Source organism: Salvelinus alpinus, chromosome 37 (genome assembly GCF_045679555.1).
Source record: "Salvelinus alpinus chromosome 37, SLU_Salpinus.1, whole genome shotgun sequence".
Lineage (NCBI taxonomy): Eukaryota > Metazoa > Chordata > Actinopteri > Salmoniformes > Salmonidae > Salvelinus > Salvelinus alpinus.
The window spans coordinates 8,910,655-8,921,253 of record NC_092122.1 but is presented as its reverse complement, the minus strand read 5'-3'; the positions used below and the strand labels follow the sequence as shown (position 1 = coordinate 8,921,253).

General features: G+C 44.9%; 1 protein-coding gene across 7 annotated transcripts; it reads left to right on the top strand.

Annotated features, from left to right (window-relative positions):
* Positions 1-11: 11 nt before the first annotated feature.
* On the top strand, positions 12-3,737 carry LOC139565811 (putative nuclease HARBI1). Of its 7 annotated transcripts, none has more exons than XM_071386403.1 (10): positions 12-753; positions 841-1,017; positions 1,108-1,169; positions 1,252-1,338; positions 1,426-1,467; positions 1,536-1,709; positions 1,789-1,824; positions 1,923-2,477; positions 2,759-2,870; positions 2,965-3,737. In XM_071386403.1, the coding sequence occupies exons 1-7, from the start codon at positions 690-692 to the stop codon at positions 1,822-1,824; spliced, it is 642 nt and encodes a 213-aa protein (XP_071242504.1). In that variant the 5' UTR covers positions 12-689; the 3' UTR covers positions 1,923-2,477; positions 2,759-2,870; positions 2,965-3,737. The 7 variants fall into 7 exon arrangements, with proteins under 7 accessions (XP_071242504.1, XP_071242500.1, XP_071242498.1 ...); XM_071386399.1 differs by adding an exon at positions 2,547-2,662 and having other exon boundaries at positions 1,426-1,709; XM_071386397.1 differs by adding an exon at positions 2,547-2,662 and having other exon boundaries at positions 12-1,017.
* The last annotated feature ends 6,862 nt before the right edge of the window (positions 3,738-10,599 follow it).

Here is a 10,599-nt window from a genome sequence, read left to right as displayed (position 1 = left end):
CAGGGGCCTGTTGCACAAAAGTAGAATTAAGACATCCGGGATAAATGACTCAGCTGAGCTCAATGAAGCCAAAACATGTGCGTCCAGGCTTAATTGGTTGCACAAAGACCAAGCCAGGATGAGCAGACACGGATTCATTAAGCCAGGTGAAACCAATCCTGGATAGGTGCGCGCTCACGGCTCACTCAAATAGACCCCGCCACAGATCACAGATTAACTGATTTACCATGGCAACTAGAGCCGCGTACTTTTCCCCGTCGGAAGCACAAATCCTCATGGAGGCATACGAGGAGGTAAAAGATATAATTAAGAGGAAAGGCAACACCGCCACAGTGATAAAGCAAAGAGAAAAAGCGTGGCAAAGTATTGCAGACCGCCTGAATGCGTAAGTAGTGCACAATTACACACTCACCGCTCCGCTGAAACATCACAATTACAATTCAAATATTTAATTCACATCTCCAAAAATGCAGTTGTACTGTAATTATGAAACGGTTAAATTTTTAATTGAAATGCACTGCAGATATGAGTGAAATTGTGTAAAGTAACTCCATCACACTGTATAAAGCTATGATAAATTTTTTGATATTTTTACTGAAAACAAGACAAAAATACCAAGTAATTTTTTGCAGTGTGACTCCATTAAATGTGTGTGTGTGTGTGTGTGTGTGTGTGTGTGTAGATTAAACATGAACGGGCCAAAACGGACATGGCAGCAGGTCAAAATCAAATACAAGAACATTCTGCAGAATGGTATGGTCCCTGACTAATATTTAACAAAGCACAAGCATATATTGTACCCAGAAGGTGCCTGCTCACACATTGTCTGTACTGTTTTAGCAGTGAAAAAGAATACCCACAGACAAGGCACGGGTGGTGGGTCACCAAAGGCTGACCTTACCCCAGCAGAGGACATGGCCTTGGAGCTAAATAAAGGCAGGCCCGTCTTAGAGGGGATCCCTGGGGGGAAAGAGACGAGCATAGGTTCCTCCCAAGATGCCACCCGCTTCATTCAAGGTATGTCCTTCCATCTCTACATGGGATACAACCACATTCATATTGAATCAATTTGGACTGTCTGACTTTGGTTTACCTATTGCCTTGCAGTGTCTGGCAGCACTGTGTTCCTGTTAGAGCCACCAGCACAAGCACCAGACGATGCTGATCCAGTGAGTACTCCATCAAAGGCATACTGTAGGCCTGGCATGTCTTGTCTACTAGCTTCAATATGAATCCGATTAAATGTGATAGGGTGAAGGCCCCAGTGCAGCAGCAACAGCACATGATGGAGACGATGATGAGGAGGAGACCATCTCTCTGGATTCCAGAAGGCATGAGGTATCATGTTAAGACTGTGAAAGTACTATTTACTCTACAATGGTGAGGAGTCCTCATCAAAATCAAAAAATCTAATTTCTTTTACAGGACCCAGATGCTATACAGTGGGAAAACCAGCCTGGCAACATAGTGCGTATTAATAAAAGGACACCACATCCTGCCAAATTCCAGCTGCGCTAATTGTATTGTGTTCACAGAGCTCACAAGCTATCAGAAAGTTGTATGGCAACCCCCTCCGGCGCCAAATAGAACTGGCAGACATAGACATTCAGTACAAGAAGAAAAAGATGGAAAATCTTGCACTGGAGTCCGAAATAAAAAAGAGGACAATTAGGAAACTGGACCTTGAAATAAAAAAACTTGAGAGGGAGGTGAGATATGCCTTCAATGTACACTGTATGCTAACTGTAACACAAATGTATTAATCATTATTTTTCTTTCCTCCCCCAGCTCCAAGAAGATGACACAGCTCAAAATAAAAATTAGGTATATTCTCGTAAAGTCAAGTGAGCCATGACATATGAGCTCTTATTGTGAGCACACAGGACGGTGGCATCTTTCTAAGGTTTTTTTTATTTTCCCAGCAATCAGTACAACCAAGTCATCGTTATAAGGCATCGCCCTCTTTTGCCCACCCCCCCAGCACCAGGTGTGGCCACTAGCCTATATGAAGGCCCAAAATTGTGTGTTCCTTTCTGCTCTGACAATGGCATGCCCATTCGTGCGAGATGTGGTGGATGAAGAAGCACTTGTGCTGAGGAGAGCCTTCAGGCGAGAAAGGGTCTTTAGGGACCGGTTGGACCCACTGGCCTTCCCTGATGACCATCTATATGAAAGATACAGGTTTTCTGCAGATGGCATCAGGTATCTATGCAGACTACTGGGTCCCAGGATTAAGCACCGCACTGCACGGAGCCATGCACTGAGTGTGGAGCAAATGGTTTGTGTGGCCTTGCGCTTTTTTGCTAGTGGAGCCTTCCTGTACTCAGTGGGGGATGCAGAACAGCTGAACAAGGCCACAATTTGCCGCACAATAAGGAGTGTGTGTCTGGCTATCAAAGCATTAGCAGATGTCTTCATCTCCTTCCCTGGCCACAGAAGACTCTGTGACATCAAAGAGGAGTTCTATAGGATTGCAGGTAAGAGGATCTACAAATTACAGGACAACTGTTAACACATAGTAGGATACTCATTACTTTGTGTGACAGGTTTCCCCAATGTCATTGGTGCAGTGGACTGCACACACATAAGGATAAAAGCCCCCTCAGGTGCCCATGAGGCCGATTTTGTGAATAGGAAATCCTTTCACAGCATTAATGTTCAGGTGAACATAACTTTTTGATATTGTCCATTGACGAACACTCTGCATTGCCAGTGATGTGCATTGATTGGTGTAATATTCCTCATCTTATGATTTCAGATGGTCTGCAATGCTGACTGTGTGATCAGCAATGTTGTGGCAAAATGGCCTGGCTCAGTCCATGACTCCAGAATCTTTCGGGCCTCTGAAAGCTATCAGTGCCTATCACAAGGTAAGCCACACAACCCCTATTTATAACCATCATGGCTGTGTCAAGAATATCACTGTGTTTATGAGGTAGTAATGATGAGATTTTGTGTTGACAGGTGAATTCTCTGGTGTGTTGCTGGGAGACAGGGGGTATGGCTGCCAGCCTTTTCTCCTGACACCTTTCACAGACCCCCAGGAAGCACAGCAGGCCTACAACCATGCCCATGCCAGGACCAGGGCCAGAGTTGAAATGACCTTTGGCCTCCTGAAGGCACGCTTTCACTGCCTTCACAAATTAAGGGTCAGCCCTGTTAGGGCATGTGATATTACTGTGGCTTGTGCTGTCCTCCACAATGTGGCCTGCCTGAGGAAGGAGAGGGCCCCCAGAGTGCCACCAGCCATGGACTGGGACAATCCGGCAATCTTCCCTGATGACGACAGTGGTCGGCTGCTGAGGGACCAATATGTGTTGAATTATTTTAGTTAGTATGTGTGCTTTCAATTTTGGTTAAATATGTCCTGCGGTGGCAGAGGAATTTGGGTTTTTTTGGGTTCGTTTTTTGACGAATTTGGCCTCTTATGATGTTTGTGCGGTATACTGTGTGTAATACAAGGCTGCAGGGAGGCTACTGCATCCATTCATTTGTCTGTTCAGTTGATGTGTATGGATTTGTCCTGCATTTATTTTAGTGTGCAGACATGCAGGGTGTGTTATATACAGACCTTTGAATGTGTATGTATCATTTTGTATAATATGCTTGGATTCTGTGCTTTCCATCTTGTAGAGTCACTGTGACTTCAGTTTCGAAAGGAGCTGATGGTTTACCTGCTTTGTTTTGTCCTTATTCAATAAAGGAACATAATGTTACACATTGTGTTTTTATATTCATATGGAATGTGTATTTGTTTATATGACAGAGTACTAGGGCCACACTGAAGAAAAAGGATAAAGTCATAAATTTAAATAAACTTTCTGCAGAAAAGCTACATATTGTTTTTACAGTTTTGATACTTATGACAATGTGATACTTAATATTCTGGCACATCAGCATGTCTTTGTTTATGAAACCATACTGAAGTACAATTTCACAAAATGCCCCACATCTGTCATTTTAACAACTGTCCTCCTTTAAAACAACTGGTTACAATATTATGACTTGTGTTTTTTCCCCCTCTGTGGCCCTAATATTCTATCATTTTATATATAGCCTTATAGTCTATGGGAAACTGTAAATTATCTAATGATAGCAACATCATCTAAAAATCATTTTTTATCCAAAATCATTGAAATTAATGATCACAAACGTTTAAATAATAACAGTGGGTCTAGTTATATGTGATAACAATGTATAGTGAGCAGTGAAATAACTATTGGTTTCCATTTGTGGTGACTGCTGACTGACATTAGGGATGAGATTAAATAGATCCTGGAATTTAGCCTGGTCTGGAGCAGGCTAGCTCCACAGAATAAATCTCCATGGTAATTTATACCATAACATATCCTCCTGCCCCCTATCCATCTTTAGTGCAACCGGATTACGGATCAATTGAGCCAGGATCACCAAGATATCCTGGCTTAATCCCTTATCCTAGTTTTGTGCAACAGGCCCCAGTGCAAGAAATCACATCAAACAAAGCGACATAATGGCTTTCAAACATCATTTAATGTCGATACCCATGATACATTTACCCACTTTACCAACAGTGTTAAAAAAGAACATATCTTTTTTTTTATTCTTAAAAAATGTCTGGTTTCTTCCCCTAAGCTTTGGTTCTGGCTGCAATAGAAATATTTACTATAGAAATAGGGGGAAAAAAGTGTAAACAAACAAAATATGTCCAACGCCATCACTATGATGGTGCCCTAACATCAGAGGTGTATATATAAAACAAAATAATACAGCATCAAAACGGACAAATTAAAAACAAAACATGGGATTGACAAATTTAATACGTAGTTTAAAACCAGTGACCTGTAAACTACATACATTCCTCAATACCCGAAACATTAGCAGCATCAGTTGAATTTAACTACAAACATCATCTATAGCCACAGATAACTATAAACCCAGTGCAAGGAACTACATCAAACAAATGACAACGGCTTTCAAATATCATTTGATGTTAGACATCTATGATACATTTATCACCCGTGTTAAAAAACATCTGTTACAATTGACATGTTTTGTGTATGGGACAACAGAAACTTGTCTGGTTTCTCCCCTTTAGCTTTGGTTCTGGCTGTAAACAAACAAAATACCATTTCCAATACCATCATTGGGATGATGCCCTAACAATGCAGGCAAATAATACTATAGGAATACGAATAACCAAACACCAATCACCCAATCACATGCTGACCACACCGCTTTCTTCGCATGCGCAAGCGTTGCAAAATAAATGTAAACATACATGTTATTCAATCATTGTGCGTCAGCGAGCGCGAAAATTGGTTCTATTTGCGACACTCAACACGCTGCAAGTCCGGCCTCTCCCATCTCCTCATTGGTTTTTAAGAGCATATACCCACCTGGGTGATTGAAAGATGAACTTATATCCACACTCTGGTCGGTTGTAGTAATGCTGTAAAAGTTGGTTGCCAACCACCATATAAAGTCCAAAGAAAAAGAAGCCTGAAGGAGAGATGACGAGAAACGAATTCGGTTTACCGTTTTATCTGTGGATTAATTGTCAGAGTAGAAGAACTGTTCATTTCAGGTAAAGTAACATCCCAATGTTTATATACCAGGACAAATTAGCTAGCAAAAGCAAGCTAGCTATCTAAATTTCCATAAATATTTAATGCTTTTTGACCATCCACAAATTAATCTAATCAGAGTTTGTTTTGATATTGCAACCTGCGTGTCCTGATCGCATCTGGTCTGGGTGAACAAAATCAACTTGCACTTGATGGCGTACCCACGCAAGCGGGCGGTTTGGTCAGCATGTTAGGTGTCAAGAGTAACAATGTACATAGTATATAATACACACTTCTGACTGTTTCAACCGCAGATAACCGAGCCTATTATTGGGAGAGAAATAAGACATTTATTAATTTCAAAACATGTAGAAAAGTAAACTGCATAATGTAGCCTAAATATAGGCACTGTCTGTAGTGTCAAGTTTTAAAAAACAGCATAGGCACGATGTCATTGTCTTTGCAGGTTGCATCAACTACTGTATCCTGTCATGGCTGACTGATTGGCTTACGAATCACATCTGTCTCCTGACCAACGCGTTCATTTCGTCCACGGGAGAGCCATGGTGCCTGGCTGTTGGCTCAACTCTTCCCCCCTGGCTGGAGGATGAATGGTGACCGTGAGGGGGACTTACATTCTGAGAGGAACCTGGATGGTGACTGTGAGGGGGACTTACATTCTGAGAGGAACCTGAATGATGACCGTGAGGGGGACTTGCATTCTGAGAGGAACCTGAATGGTGACCGTGAGGGGGACTTACATTCTGAGAGGAACCTGAATGATGACCGTGAGGGGGACTTGCATTCTGAGAGGAACCTGGATGGTGACCGTGAGGGGGACTTGCATTCTGAGAGGAACCTGGATGGTGACCGTGAGGGGGACTTGCATTCTGAGAGGAACCTGGATGGTGACCATGACTTGCATTCTGAGAGGAACCTGAATGATGACTGTGAGGGGGACTTGCATTCTGAGAGGAACCTGGATGGTGACCATGACTTGCATTCTGAGAGGAACCTGGATGGTGACCGTGAGGGGGACTTACATTCTGAGAGGAACCTGGATGGTGACCATGACTTGCATTCTGAGAGGAACCTGAATGATGACCGTGAGGGGGACTTACATTCTGAGAGGAACCTGGATGGTGACCATGACTTGCATTCTGAGAGGAACCTGAATGGTGACCGTGAGGGGGACTTACATTCTGAGAGGAACCTGGATGGTGACCGTGAGGGGGACTTGCATTCTGAGAGGAACCTGGATGGTAACCGTGACGAGGACTTGCATTCTGAAAGGAGCCTGGATGGTGACCGTGACTTGCATTCTGAGAGGAACCTGGATGGTGACCGTGAGGGGGACTTGCATTCAGAGAGTCAGTTGGATGGTTACCGTGAAAGGGACTTGCATTCAGAGAGTCAGTTGGATGGTTACCGTGAAGGGGACTTGCATTCTGAGAGGAACCTAAGAGGCAAGCATAAGCAAGCAGGTGAGAAATAGCCGACCCCCAGCTACTGGCTATCCAAGTGCAGATGAAGGATCAGTAAGGCGACTTTTCAGTTCAAAAGTCTATTGAATGTACACAGGATCACTCTGAAATAGTACATCAACATTTTCCCCAAGCTTTCCCTTTACTTTATGGGTCGTTCCATTTGATTGCAATCACTTTTTGACTGCACCCCTTTTGATTTGAACAAAACGTCCCATACATGCAAGTGGTCAGAAAGTGTATTTTTGGACCTGAATGCCACAACTTTTAGGATTCAGAGGTGCTCAATGTTAACCCATTTTACATATCCCATTCAAGATACGCAAAAACGTGTGAACACACACACACACGTTCAAACGTTTGGGGTCACTTAGAAATGTTCTTGTTTTTGAAAGAAAAGCACTTTTTTTCTCCATTAAAATAACATCAAATTGATAAGAAAAACAGTGTAGACATTGTTAATGTTGTAAATGACTGTTGTAGCTGATTATTTTATGGAGGCGTAAAGGCCCATTATCAGCAACCATCACTCCTGTGTTCCAAAGGCACGTTGTGTTAGCTAATCCAAGATTATCATTTTTAAAAGGCTAATTGATCATTAGAAAACCATTTTGCAATCATGTTAGCACAGCTGAAAACTGTTGTGCTGATTAAAGAAGCAATAAAACTGTCCGTCTTTAGACTAGTTGAGTATCTGGAGCATCAGCATTTGTGGGTTTGATTACAGGCTCAAAATGGATAGAAACAAAGACCTTTCTTCTGAAACTCGTCAGAAAGAACAATCATTCTCCCGGCGGCCACCCTCCAGGTTAAGCTGACGGGTGGCCGCCGGGAGACTGATTGTTCTTTCTGACCCATCATCTAGAACAGCGAATGTATCAATGCTTCTCTTCACTTTGCAAAGTGACCGTGACCACCTTCAACATGACCATTAAGACCGGTTCTGCTGGCTAGATATGGAACGAGACGCAGAGCCCGCCATCTATGAATGCCAAGTACTTCCATTTGGCACCAACTGCAGTCTTTGCTGTGCCATATATGCTCTGCAGAGACACGCACGGGAGCACCCAGACAGTGACCCAGAAGTATGGGATTCAGTGGAAAATGCCTTCTATGTGGATAACTGCTTACAGCGCATCCCATCCACGGCTGAAGCGAAAGCACTCCTTGATAAAGTACGGAATCTCCTGTCCAAAGGGGGATTTGAGGTCCGACAGTGGGCGAGTAACAGAGCGGAGGTTATCCAGCACCTCCCGCCACAAGCCAGGTCCAGTAGCAGTGAACTATGGCTATCGCAGTCTGGCGCTAAGCCACAAGAGCCCACTCTAGGACTGAAATGGAGCTGCATACCGGATACCCTTGGGTACAAGCACCGCTCAGCCCTGAGTACCGAAACCCCCACTCTACGCACCATCTATCGGTCCCTGGCCAGTCATTACAACCCACTTTGGTATATCCTGCCATACACAACCCGGGCCAAAGTCTTAGTCCAGGACCTGTGGCAGACCAAGAGGGACTGGGATGAACCGATCCACCCGGCTGACCTAGTGGAACGATGGATCTGTTAGGAAACAGAGTTATCGGAGCTCTCTGAAGTCCAAATGCCAAGATGTTATGTCCAACCTTGTGCTGACCAACTGGGATCGTGCCTGGAACTGCATGTGTTCTGTGACGCTTCGGAGCGAGCTTATGGGTCGGTTTCCTATCTAAGAGTGGAGGATAAGGCAGGTCACACCCATGTCTCCTTTGTCATGGCCAGGTCCAGGGTCGCACCCAAGAAGCAGTTGTCAATGCCTAGGCTGGAACTCAGTGCTGCCCTTTCCGGAGCCCAGTTGGCCTCTACCTTGCGAGCCGAGCTCACCTTGCCAATCCAAAGTGTCATCTACTGGAGTGATTCGACCACTGTATTGACCTGGCTCAAGTCGGAGTCCTGCAGGTATAACGTGTTCGTCGGAACTCGCATTGCGGAAATCCAAGACCTAACAGAAGTCCAGGACTGGAGGTATGTTGACAGCATAAACAACCCCATCGCTGGAGCTTGGGACCACCATTCTTGTCCCAACCAGAGAACGAGCAACCAACCAACTGAAGCTCATGAGTTAAGGAAGTCCGCCCAATGCTACAGCATCTCTACGGAACCAACAACAGCTCTCCCTGACCTAGCACAATCCCAAACACTGTCAGATCCGATCGCCACCAGATGGGGTGGCCTCAGATGGCCTCAGATGGGGTGGCTTCTATACCCACCTCCCTCGCAGCAGAGACACTACTCCTCCAGCACGCACAAGCAGTTAGCTTCCCTGAGGAGCTAAAAGCTCTGAAAGCTGGTAGGGAAGTTGCTAAGGAGAGCCGTCTTCTCTCTCTCGCCCCAGAATATGATCAAATCCTTGGAGTGATCAGAGTCGGAGGGAGGCTGCGCCAAGCAGAAGTTTTGGACCCCGATGCTATCCACCCAATTATCCTTGACTCCAGACACCATATTACCAGGCTCCTCATCAAGAGTTATGATGATAGGCTTCTCCACCCAGGGCCAGAGAGGGTCTATGAGGAGATGAGGCGGAAGTACTGGATACTTGGAGGACGAGGAGCCATTCGTAAGCACCAATACACCTGCGTAGAATGTTTAGAGATGGCGGGCCGGAGCCACTGTGCCCAAAATGGCAGATTTACCCCCTGCTCGCTTGCGCCTCCACAAACCACCCTTCTGGTCAACAGGAGTAGATTGCTTTGGCCCCTTAACGATCAAGCTAGGTCGTCGAGTGGAAAAGCACTGGGGCATTCTATTCAAGTGTTTGACAACTAGGTGTGTCCACCTGGACCTACTGGAGAGTTTGGATACTGAAGCCTTCCTCATGGCCCTACGGTGGTTTATCTCCCGACGGGGGAAACCCTATGAGATCCTGGCTGACAGAGGCACAAACTTCAAGGCAGGAGAAGCCAGGTTGGAGGAAGCCTTCCAAGCCTTGGAACCCAGCCTCCAGGATCAGCTGATGGACCAACAAATCTAATTCAAATTTAACCCTCCAGGAGCTCCTCATTTTGGAGGAACATGGGAGCGAGAGATCAAATCTGTAAAGACGGCCTTACAAGGCGTCCTGGGGAACCAAACTGTCTTGCGGACCGTCCTGATAGAGGTTGAACTCCAAACCCTTGGGATATCTCTCTGCAAACATCGCTGACCCCGATCCGGTTACACCGTATATTCCCTCAAGAATTTCCCTGTATTTAGCACCATCCATCATTCCTTCAATTCTGACCAGTTTCCCATACCCTGCCAATGAAAAACATCCCCACAGCATGTTGCTGCCACCACCATGCTTCACTGTGTGGATGACGTTCTCGGGATGATAAGAGGTGTTGGGTTTGCGCCAGACATAGCATTTTCCTTGGCAAATAGCTAAATTTTAGTCTCATCTGACCAGAGTACCTTCTTCCATATGTTTGGGGAGTCTCCCACATGCCTTTTGGCAAACACCAAATGTGTTAGCTTATTTCTTTCTTTAAGCAATGGCTTTTTTCTGGCCACTCTTCCGTAAAGCCAAGCTCTATGGAGTATACGGCTTAAAGTG